The sequence below is a fragment of the Drosophila montana genome, unplaced genomic scaffold, assembly GCF_035044405.1.
Source record: "Drosophila montana isolate Dmon_TW-CO22-7 unplaced genomic scaffold, ASM3504440v1 contig_1_1, whole genome shotgun sequence".
In the NCBI taxonomy this organism is placed as follows: domain Eukaryota; kingdom Metazoa; phylum Arthropoda; class Insecta; order Diptera; family Drosophilidae; genus Drosophila; species Drosophila montana.
In genome coordinates this window covers 8,869-19,318 of record NW_026996920.1, presented here as the reverse complement: position 1 = coordinate 19,318, position 10,450 = coordinate 8,869, and the positions used below count along the sequence as shown (strand labels likewise).

At 41.5% G+C, this 10,450-nt stretch overlaps 3 protein-coding genes across 4 annotated transcripts; 1 reads left to right on the top strand and 2 right to left on the bottom strand.

Moving 5' to 3' along the window:
• Window positions 1–2,704: 2,704 nt before the first annotated feature.
• LOC135426273 (uncharacterized) lies at window positions 2,705–3,364 on the top strand. Its single transcript, XM_064679307.1, has 2 exons — window positions 2,705–2,919; window positions 2,974–3,364. The coding sequence occupies exons 1-2, from the start codon at window positions 2,784–2,786 to the stop codon at window positions 3,309–3,311; spliced, it is 474 nt and encodes a 157-aa protein (XP_064535377.1). The 5' UTR covers window positions 2,705–2,783; the 3' UTR covers window positions 3,312–3,364.
• Window positions 3,307–3,911, bottom strand: LOC135426274 (uncharacterized). 2 transcript variants are annotated; one of them, XM_064679308.1, is made up of 2 exons: window positions 3,752–3,911; window positions 3,307–3,689 (listed from the first exon to the last, which is right to left on the bottom strand). In XM_064679308.1, the coding sequence occupies exons 1-2, from the start codon at window positions 3,791–3,793 to the stop codon at window positions 3,393–3,395; spliced, it is 339 nt and encodes a 112-aa protein (XP_064535378.1). In that variant the 5' UTR covers window positions 3,794–3,911; the 3' UTR covers window positions 3,307–3,392. The 2 variants fall into 2 exon arrangements, with proteins under 2 accessions (XP_064535378.1, XP_064535379.1); XM_064679309.1 differs by having other exon boundaries at window positions 3,307–3,701; window positions 3,752–3,909.
• Window positions 3,912–5,916: 2,005 nt separating this feature from the next.
• Gr23a (Gustatory receptor 23a) lies at window positions 5,917–9,341 on the bottom strand. The gene is made up of 3 exons (XM_064679352.1): window positions 8,469–9,341; window positions 6,086–6,244; window positions 5,917–6,024 (listed from the first exon to the last, which is right to left on the bottom strand). Exons 1-3 carry the CDS (start codon window positions 9,339–9,341, stop codon window positions 5,917–5,919), a joined length of 1,140 nt encoding a protein of 379 aa, XP_064535422.1.
• Window positions 9,342–10,450: the final 1,109 nt, after the last annotated feature.

Genomic DNA, 10,450 nt, shown 5'->3' with positions numbered 1-10,450 from the left:
ATATGACTGTGAAATATTTTCAATTTGTGGACACGAAAACTTTTATTCGTCGTACTACGTACATTTTGTTACTGGCTTTTCGGCACCCGTGGGAAATTTCCTAACAGAAAATAAAAGTTTCTGGTCAAGTGAGTGCAAAACTTTTAAGTGACGCACTTTTTTCTTTTTTCTCTCGCCCCCGCCTTCCGCTGCTCTCCTTTGGGCACTTGGGACAGCGTTCTAGGTGGTAGAGTGGAAGAGGATTATTATGGATGGAGTGTACAATTTATAATAAGGCTTGACTTGTGTGCAACAATTTGTGGCTCTGCATGTGTGGACTTTGATTACAGCTGTTGATTAGATTGGGTCGGGCTACGTGTGCCCGACACTCAAATCCCTAGAAATATAGAGCTCCTAATTTTCAAATTCTTGTCCAAACAATTGCACAAAAGTCAACTGATTTCCTTGTGGAGTGTCTAGGTTGATGAGCTTTCTAAATTTCAAGTTGACAACTCGAACTGTGAGCAAATTTCATACCAATTATTTAAGACTTTTTCAAAAAAAAAACGCACACCTAAACTTCTCTCCTGCTCTACAAAGCAATCAGCTTTTACTCTTAAGGTCACAAAAACCAAAATCAAGTGAAAATTCAAAGTTTAAATTGCCAGTGCTGAAAACTGAAATTTACAGTGCGGCTCCGTGTTGAGTAAAATGCGCTTATCGTTTGTTTTCCAACACTATTTGTATAGCTTGCAATGCAGTGCTGCGCAAAATAGTCAACATATTATTAAACAGATCTCGAAAAACATAAATAAAGTACACAAATTAAATTGTTTTTATTTTTACTTTATTTTTAGGTAAGTTCCTATTTAATTGGAAAAATACATTTAAACGCGTTGAACAACTAGATAAAGGTGAGTCGAGCTTGTTGTTCAGTAAATCGTTGAGATCTTTGGTTAAGCTCGGCACAGCCGCAGAAAATTCAGATTTCAGTGCAATAAACAAATTCGTAATTGCCTTGTAATGCCTTGTGTTGACAGGCGTCCGACAAACAGATAAGGCCCTTTCAGTCAGAGGGAAATGGAATGCTGCAGAGAGCAACAAGATGGACGGTTTATCATGTGTGTGTGTGTTTGTGTGTAGGTGTCTATATATGTATGTGTGTGTGTGTGCTTGTATGCTGTTGCAGAAATTAGCATAAAACTTCGATTTCGCCAGCGCACATTGCGGCCAACGTAAATGGCGAATGGGCAGAACGAGGCGCAAAAACGTATTTGCCAGCCTACAAATGGCAATAGATTGCCGGCCATAAACCCAAACGGGCTTATATGGCATACGTACGAGCATAGAACGTAAATGTAAAGATGTAATAATGCGCTGGTCGGGAGTATGCGGCTGAGGGATACCCTTTGCCTCTCTAATTATGTAAGCTGTGCACAATTGGCTTCATCTTTCAAAATCAATTTGATTCTAGTAATAACTTTAGGGTTTCTTAATTGGGGAAGATGTGTGTTGTAAATAAACCTATTTTATATTTATGCTCATTAAATACATAAGATAGGACTTACAACAGCTTTTTAAAGTGCGATTAATTTTATGGTCTTGGATATATGCAGCTCCCCTTTACAAATATCTTTCTATCCCGCTGCTATGCTCTTGAAGAAAATATTTTAGTTTGTCTTTAAATGCGTTATACATGAATGAAGATATCGCCGACCCCATAAACTATATATGTTCTTGATCAATATCAACAGCCAGATCCATATAGCCAAATTCGTCTCTCTGTCTGTCAGCTTTTATGCAAACTAGTTTTTATTTCTTAAAGCCATCCTCATAGAACGGTGTCCACCTGTCTGTTGCTGTCAGTTCATATGCTGGAGCCGACTGGATCGAACTACTGTATCATATAGCTGCCATATAAACAGTCCGAGAAAAATGTAGTTCCCTCCATGAAAAACATTGTCGTTACCGTCACCAAACACAGCAAGTACGTGCCTTTCTTTTTGTCTTACATGATCTAATAAAACTACTTTATTATAACCTTCCTTTAGGAAGTTAAGGAAGATCGGGAATAAAGTTTTTGTATAGAAGCAAGTTTATAAGGGTATTTAAACTTCGGCTTGCCATAGATAGCCGTTCCCATTCGTACCTTTTTGTTGCCATACCGTGTATTGCAATCGGAAAAGTGCACGCCGACTCACATGTAAGCTAGTTGCTTTATTTTGCATTAATTACAAATCTATTTCAACTTTAAATTGAGCTGAGTCCCATGCTAAATAAGTAGTAAATCTCTAAGCCCCAGAGCTAAACTCTATTGTCTGCATAATCTGAGCTGAAGTGAGCTGAACGTTTCGTTCATTTGACTAATTAAATTTGGAAAGTTGTCTGCTGGAATTTTATGAATATTTAAAAAGTTTTGCCAAATGATTCGCCTCATCGTTGGGTTCGGCTGCAAGACAAAAGCCTCTTCAAATTGAAAATTCATCAAAAAAGTTGAATGCTTTGTAAAATGAATCAAATATTCATACATGCACGCAACTTTTTATTAGTCCAAAAAGTTGGATTGGCCAATAATTCGCTCTCTCGAAAAAGCAATTAGCTTTAACTCCTAACACCGCAAAAACTTTTCTAGCCTTTGCAACGAGCAAATATTTCTAAAAAGAATCAGAGTTGAGAGTGCTGTAAAACTGTTTGCCAAAGTGCGGTTCAGTGTTGGGTAACGCTTCTGCCTATCGATTACTTTCGAACACAGTGTCTTGCAGAGTTTGCAGCCTGTCAAAGTTGTTCCTGCTACAGTTTTGCACATGGACTCTAAATACAAATTAACTGAGGCTAATCTCAATCTCAGATTCGATCTGAACTTTATAGACAACGTGCTGCAATGCTATGGTGCTCAGGCCGAGCCAGATGCACGTCGTTATCTGTTGGATTTATCATACAGTAAGAAGCCAATTTATACGATAAAATTTTCCGTTTGAACATGATTTGCCCCAGCCATGGCCAGGAATCAACTAGTCGAGGCGCGTCGCTTTGCCAATCTGAACAACAAAACCTTTATAGATGTCAAGGATTTACGTATTGCCAAAATGGAGAAAACCGACGACTTTCAGTTCGGGCCGCTGCTTTTGGCCAAACCCATTGTGCAGCCGCTTTCCGCCCCCTCGGCCACCACGAGCCTCCTGCTGCCGCCGTGGCGCAACTGCCAGGTGGGCGCCAATGCCGAGCTGAAGCAGGTCCTGGCCGAAACGGAGGGCAACCATCTGGCAGAGAATGGCGCACCGCCCAGCAAAATGGCACGCATACGGCTGCCCAATCAGCCCAAGATGATTTAGGAACCATTTGTAGTTTAATTTGTATAAATAAAGAATTGTAGTTTGTATATTATGAGAGGAAATGGGTTCTTTGAATACCCTCTAAATCTTGTCTCTACTTCTGCAGTTTTCAGCTGTGTTGGCCATTTGCAGGTCTGTCTCGTACTTCTTCAGGTTGTGGCCATAGGTGCGACAGACCTTCACGTGCAACAGGCACTTCCTGCAAATGGTCTTTGTGCTGATCATCTCCATTTCGTAGGTCGCCTCGTAAACGTTCCACGCGTGCGCCTTCCTGTAGGCCATCGCCATTTGCGCGTCGCTGCCCGCGGCTGTCGCAAGGGGCACTCGATAAGGTTGCATCGATGCGAATATGTCGTCATCAAGTTCGTTGCCCGTCGGCTGTTAGAATGTCTTGAATAAAATAGGAGTCAAGCGATTAGCACAGATTCACACCAACTTACGGAGCCGGAACCATTCCACATTTCTTCAAAGCTGGGATTCATGCTGCTTCTAGCACATATAATTCCGACCCGATAAGAAAGAGAAACTCCGCCTCGCAACTTCGCCCTGTACGTTCTTTAATATAATGCTTGCACTTTGACAGCCAGCAATGACTTGCAAAACAATCCAAATTTGACAAGCAGTCCAATGGTTGCCTGGTTTTTTTTTTTTTTTTTTTTCCTTATAACTATTAAATAAGTTGGCTGAGTGGTCAAGCTATCGAAACAAGCAGGAGCCGGGCTTCTAAAATAGTAATGCTGCTTCCTAGGACTTCCTGGATAAGAACCTTGTCGATATAAATTAAAAGAAACCAGCAAAGCAATATTTTAATTTCATTATTATATGTAGAATTATATAATTTGTGCTCAACAAAGTATACAAAAAATATTACTTAAATAATTGAATATAATCTCCAAGCCAGACTAACTAGAATTCCCAAACGTTTCCAACACCGACAGCGTAATATGCTTAGATGCTTAAATCCTCTTTACTAAATGTTTCTAAAGCATAACTTAAACTCTCTAAATAATTTTTTTTATTGAACTTGTGTTGATATTTCAGTTTAGAATTAGGAGAAAATTTTCATTTCCAATTGCATATTCGGTGTGAAGGGCTTAATTTTTGTAAACTTTAAAAAAAATGGAAAAATAAATATTGCAAAGTTTTGATAAGTATCGACAAGTATTGGTATCATTAAGCATCTATAAGCTGTTAAATAGTGATATTTAAGCTGATCGATCAGCCTCAAAGAGAGTTAATTAGGCATTCTCTGCATTTCTTCTCTTTTTCGCCATTTTGACAGAGATGCTTAGATACTCTTTACAATTGCGCCGATTTAAACGAGTCTCTTCGAGATCTCGTACAGCTACCTCTTTATTTTTTAGTCCACATTGTTTGTCTAGACCCTATTATAGACCCCAATTGAGAGCCATCTTCTGCCCGTTGCATGCGCATATCAATTTTTGTTACCTCTTCAACATGATCAGCATATAAAAATAGTTTAGTGCACTAATCCTTGGGGCTCATAAATATTTATAAATCGAGTGTTTTAGTTGTTCTATGTTAATTAAGACGAGAAGTGGCGGCACAGTTACATTTCGAGTATCTGGCCATGTGGTAAATAGTATTTGCATGTCTCGGCATTTGCATAGCTAACGACAAAAACTAAATTCCCAAGCTCTTTCTCTGCATCTCTCGCTCTGTTTCTCTATCTCTTAGTGTCTCTGAACTGATAAAACACAGGCAGCATAGCACTAGGTTGGTGTAGGTCCCCCGAGCAGTTTACAAATTAATGCGAACTCGCACGTGTTAATTCAAGAATGTGCCCCTGCTGCTGGCGCTACTTTATCCTTTCTGTGGCATGCATAAGGATTCGGCATGAATTTGCATATTAGAAAAAGTTTTTCAGCCTGTGAAATGCCAGTTTAATATGCGTGAAGTAGTTTTGTCTGCTTAAGAATAACTAAACTTGATGTAGTCTAAGTTCCATGTGGGCACTCGAAACGCCCAAACCCAAAAAACGCTCTGTGGGCGGCATAAATAATTAAAGCACATGTGGTAACTACGCCAGCAGATGCGCTATCTTTAAGTCCTTCCCATCAGTGTCTACTGTAGTTCACAGAAATGTAAAAAAACAAAGAGCTGAGCTGAGCTGTTGCGGTGACATAGAAAGCATCTTTGTGTTAACAATCTTTGGAGCTTGAGCCAAACCATGTCAATGAGTCTGTGTTAAACGTGGTTGGGAATTGTAGGAATATAAGCCCTGAAGCACATCTGTGATGCTTTATTTTTTGTTGCAGTTAAACGAGGGTACTGGGGACCAAATTTTAGAGCAAGAAAGCTGGAGTATATATATTCATGAGCAGCAGCAACAGCCGAGTACTCTTGACTAAAGTTTCTTATTTGAAAGAGAATAACATACTACTAAAAACTCGCTCTGACTTTCTTTGCATGTCCTTTTTATCCTTGAGAAGCTTGAGAACGTGTACAAATCAGGGAATATATATAATTATAAATCTGAATATTATGCATACTTAATCTTAAAGAATAAGTTTCTGTATTGAGATAATTTTTAGCTGTGACCTATTATTATAATAAGTATTTTAACGGATTCCACACCAGCTTTTTAGTCATTGGATGTCATTTTCTCCGGCCTGGGTGTAGCCTGGGAGCTTTTCTCGGCAAGCATAAACTGTATGAGGATGACCAGATAAGTAACCACAGCGGCAAACATCTGCAAGAAGAGAAGGGACACCCTTATTATTCCTCAAAAAAAGGTTAAGTTGTTAACTGACACTGCTCAGCAGATGCAAATTGAGGCTGAAAAAGTCCTTGGCCGTGACGACAAAACGTTGATGCAAAGTCTGCAACAGGAACTCGCTGACCAAATCGTTGTAGCGCTTGCTGCCCATGGGATTCACTAGCTTGGGTATCAAGCACCCGATCTGTCGACTCTATGGAATAGAATTTTAGGAAATTAAACAAACAAATGTGGGATTATGCCTCACATGATTAACGCTTTGCTGGCAGTCCCAACAGGTCACAGAGAGCAGAAGTCCCAGGTTGAGTAAAAAGCCCAAATGAATGTATATATAGGCTGGACTCTTAAGCCGGGTCAGCGTGTGTCTAGCCAGCCAAAAGGAGTTGAACAAAAAGTCGAAAAATAATACTATGAAAATGATAAGCAAACTGCTGCCATAGGCAAAATTAAGCTGCACAAACAGTTGATGTAGTTCTCGGTACATTTCCTTGAATTCGATCACTGGCACCACATTCGGCGACTGTCTGCAGGGGTTGGGCTTTCTGGCCAGCTGCTTCAGGCTCTGCTGCACACAGAGAACACGCTCATTGGCCACCAGAACATCAGAGAGAAACGCAATCAGCTTCAGCTGCACAGCCCAGGCACTGGGCGAGGAAAACCAAAAGATTGGCGTGTACCATTGAAACTCGAGACCTATCTTGAACCAGACGATCAGACTCTGCACCACCAGAAAGGGCACGAAGATGCCAGATACACGCAGCAACACATTTCGCTGGTTCTGTGCTTCCAGACGGGACACATCCAAGCGCAGCTCGAGCTGACGATGTGTGCGTCGCTGCAGAAAGGTGTTCAGCAAAATGATGCCATGTGCCAGGGTCGGCGTGATAAACATCGCGAGTGCGATCAGACACTCGAGTTTGCAATACGGAAATGTTGACATATACTTTGCAGCACCTAACCAAATCACGACAAGCCAGCAGAACCAAAAGCCAAAGGGCACGAACTGCAGCCGATGCAGCCGCGCATTCCATCGCACGCCAAATAAACACAGCACCAGGTGAAAGAGTTCCCTCGCCAACACCGATCCACTCAAGAGCTGCATGTCTACTGTTAACTGGGTGCGAAGACCAGACAGAAAGAGTCAGCTTCTGCTGTGTCAGTCATGCTCACAGGTCACAGGTCACAGGTCAACCCATTCATCACTGTCATAATTATTGGAGTAATTTTAGGTTTATTTTCCATTCTCACAGCGATTATCGGATCAATTAGGTGGCTCAGCAGGACAGCGACAAGAATATCAAAGCATAAGTCCAGGTACCCTAACACAATACTTCTTTAAAAGGTGTTTTAATAAATACTCCAACTGTTGTTTGTGGCGGATTTGTTGAGACCTACAATAGAACAAGAGAGGGATTTGTCTTCAATGGAATGCCCGCCAGTCAGCGCAGGCGAACCTTTTTATGGGCACCTAATCCTACAAATTCAAGCTGAAAAGAATACTAAATTGTCGTGAAACTAAATCTAAATAAAATAAAAGAACAAAATATACGGGATGCATATCCAGGTTTTCCCCACAAGTATGCTATACAAATTAAAGTTAATTCTTTTTATTAGGAACTTGAAAAGTAGCTGTTTCCTCAAAAAATCTAGCGCCACATAAAGAGCTTTTTATACCCTTGCAGATGCAGATATTATAATTTTGTCGTGAAACGTGTAACGCATAGAAGGAGATATCTCCGACCCCATAAAGTATATATATTCTTGATCAGTATCGAGCCGAGTCGATATAGCGATGTCCGTCTGTCTGTCCGTCTGTTTCTATGCGAACTAGTCTCTCAGTTTAATTGCTATCGTGATGAAACTTTGCAGAAGTGTCTCTTTCTGTTGCACGCAGTACATATGTCGGAACCAGCTGGATCGGACCACTAGATCATATAGCTGCCATAGGAACGATCGGTCGAAAAGTAGGTTCTTGTATAAACAACTTTTTTATTTTTCAAGATACTTTGACCAAAGTCGCTATTTATAAGTTTCACTATGTTTTCTATATTTATGCGAAATCTTATTGAGATCGGACCACTATACCATATAGCTGCCATAGGAACAATCGGTAGAAAATTAAGTTGTATGAAAAATTTTTTGTTTTTCAAGATATCTTAACCATACTCGGCATTACCTATTAACTATCCCCGTTCTTCTTAGAAACGAGCAAAAGGTTGGGTCTGCAAAAGTATTAAATCTTCGGAGTGCCGAAAATAGCCCTTCTCTCTCGGGTTTCTTTTGCTTACAGATCATTAGGTAATAATAGGGTCTGAGATGATTTGTACTTTGAGGAGTGTGGGCTTAATGGTGGGGGGCTGTAGTTTTATTATACAGCATAATCATCTCTGATCTCGCTAGCTCTAGCTTATACTCACATTATTGGCACTTGCGTCGCCATACCAGAAGAGCGCTACAACAAGCGTGCCCATGGCAAAGCAGGTGTTGCCATTGTAGATAAGCATGTATATCCGCTGCGACATGTAGGCCTCCGTGATTATCCAGTAGGCATTGGACACGAACTCCAGGCCGCACATCATCTGCAGCCCCAGCATGCCCCAGCCGTAACAGTCGCTGAAGGCCTCGTAGCACTCGTAGATGCGGTCATAGCTGAGTCGCAGCGTCTGCAGCTGCTGCCATTCCTGAGAGCCGTACGGCTGCCAGAGGTCATTGCCAGCGGCCAGGCCGAGGAGCGAGTGGCGCAGCTGGCGGGCACGCTGGTTCAGCTCCATGACCTGCCACAGCAGCTGGACGTAGCGTAGGCGCAGCAGCCACTTCTGGGGCAAGGAGATAATGTGTACCGGCGATATGCTATAATGTGCATTGGCCCAGGACCTGGCCACATCGCTGCCGATCTGTGTGCCCAGCAGCAGCAGCAGGCTCCAGGCTCGGCGACAGCCCCGCGACATGCCCAGACGCTGCATCCGCAGTTGCAACTGAACTCGCAAATTGTCCAAGCGCTCGTAGGTTCGATGCTTAAGTGCGCTCTCCACCTGTATCAGCAGACCGAGCAATGAGTAGCCTATGAAAAGAGCCGTTCCACTCATGTAGCTGATGCTCAGTCCATCATCATCCCAAAAATAAGAGACACCGATCCAAAGCATCTTCAGATAGTAGGCAAACCAAATGCAACGCACAAGCAAAGCGAGCAGCAACCACATGAGCTGGGAGCTCAGCGGCAGGGGCACCAGACCCATCCACCAGTAGATGCCCAACAGGCAGCGCGCGGTTACACACTCCAGCGAATTCATGCCGCAGCTTAAGAACTTTCAATCCACACTGTGCCGCACAGCTCAAATACACTTTCAAGACTTAAACATATTCAATCGGGCTTTGAGTAAACCAATAAATCATATAAACAATTAAGTTGCATGACAGGGTAAATGCGTTTGTCAATCGAACGTTCGAATAATGGATCATATGTATGGGGAAGCTAAAAATTAGCTAAGTTCAATACCGACAAGAAAAAACGAAAACTAAATACCCTAGTAGAGACGTGTTTTTAGGCCAACAAGATATTGTAGCTTGAGTTGTAGTAGTAGATGTGTATTGCGATTATTGACTTCAGACGAGATACATTTAAAGGAACATCAATTAACTTAATTCTTGACCGAGAAATCTTATGTCAGCTACATGATAAAGTGATCCCTGATCAGATCGATTCTGACATATTTTCTGCCTGAAACTGAAATTCAAAGCTACGTAATGATAGCTTTCAAATTAAAAGACCCATTTGTATAGAACCCGGCTGTTGATACCGATCAAGAATATATATGTGTTATAAATTTCGTGATACAAATATAAAAACCTGCAAAAGGGTATCTAAGTAAATGACTCTTGAAATCAGAAGCTCAATTTGCTGTTTCACTCTAGGATCATTTCAAGTTAATGCACTGCAATTGTACTTTTTTTTGGTTTCTGCACCATTTTGTGAAATCGTCAGGCTAACATGCTGGCAGCAAATATCTTCTAAGTAGTAAGTGCATTTTCTTGCACAAAATATATTCTCAGCTTATTTCTGCTTTACATGCATAAGATAATTCTGTTCGCATCTCAGGGCTGGGGTAAATATTACAAAATTTCTCTATTTCAAATTGTGGGAATAGGCAAACTTCGTGGCCCGAGGCACTTTTTGTCGAAATTTCTTAGCAAACCGCTGAGAAAGTGCCGATGGTAGCTGCTGATGTGGTGGCAATCGAGCTCTGGAATCCGATTAAAAAGTTGAACCGTCAAAGTTTGCTCTAACCCTTTCGCACACTGTATCTGTATCCATTTGTCCTTGTCTATCGCTCCCTTGCGGAGAAGCGTTGTGGGCGCAGTTCAAATGGCTGCCGGTTTATGAATTATGTATTCTAGCCGA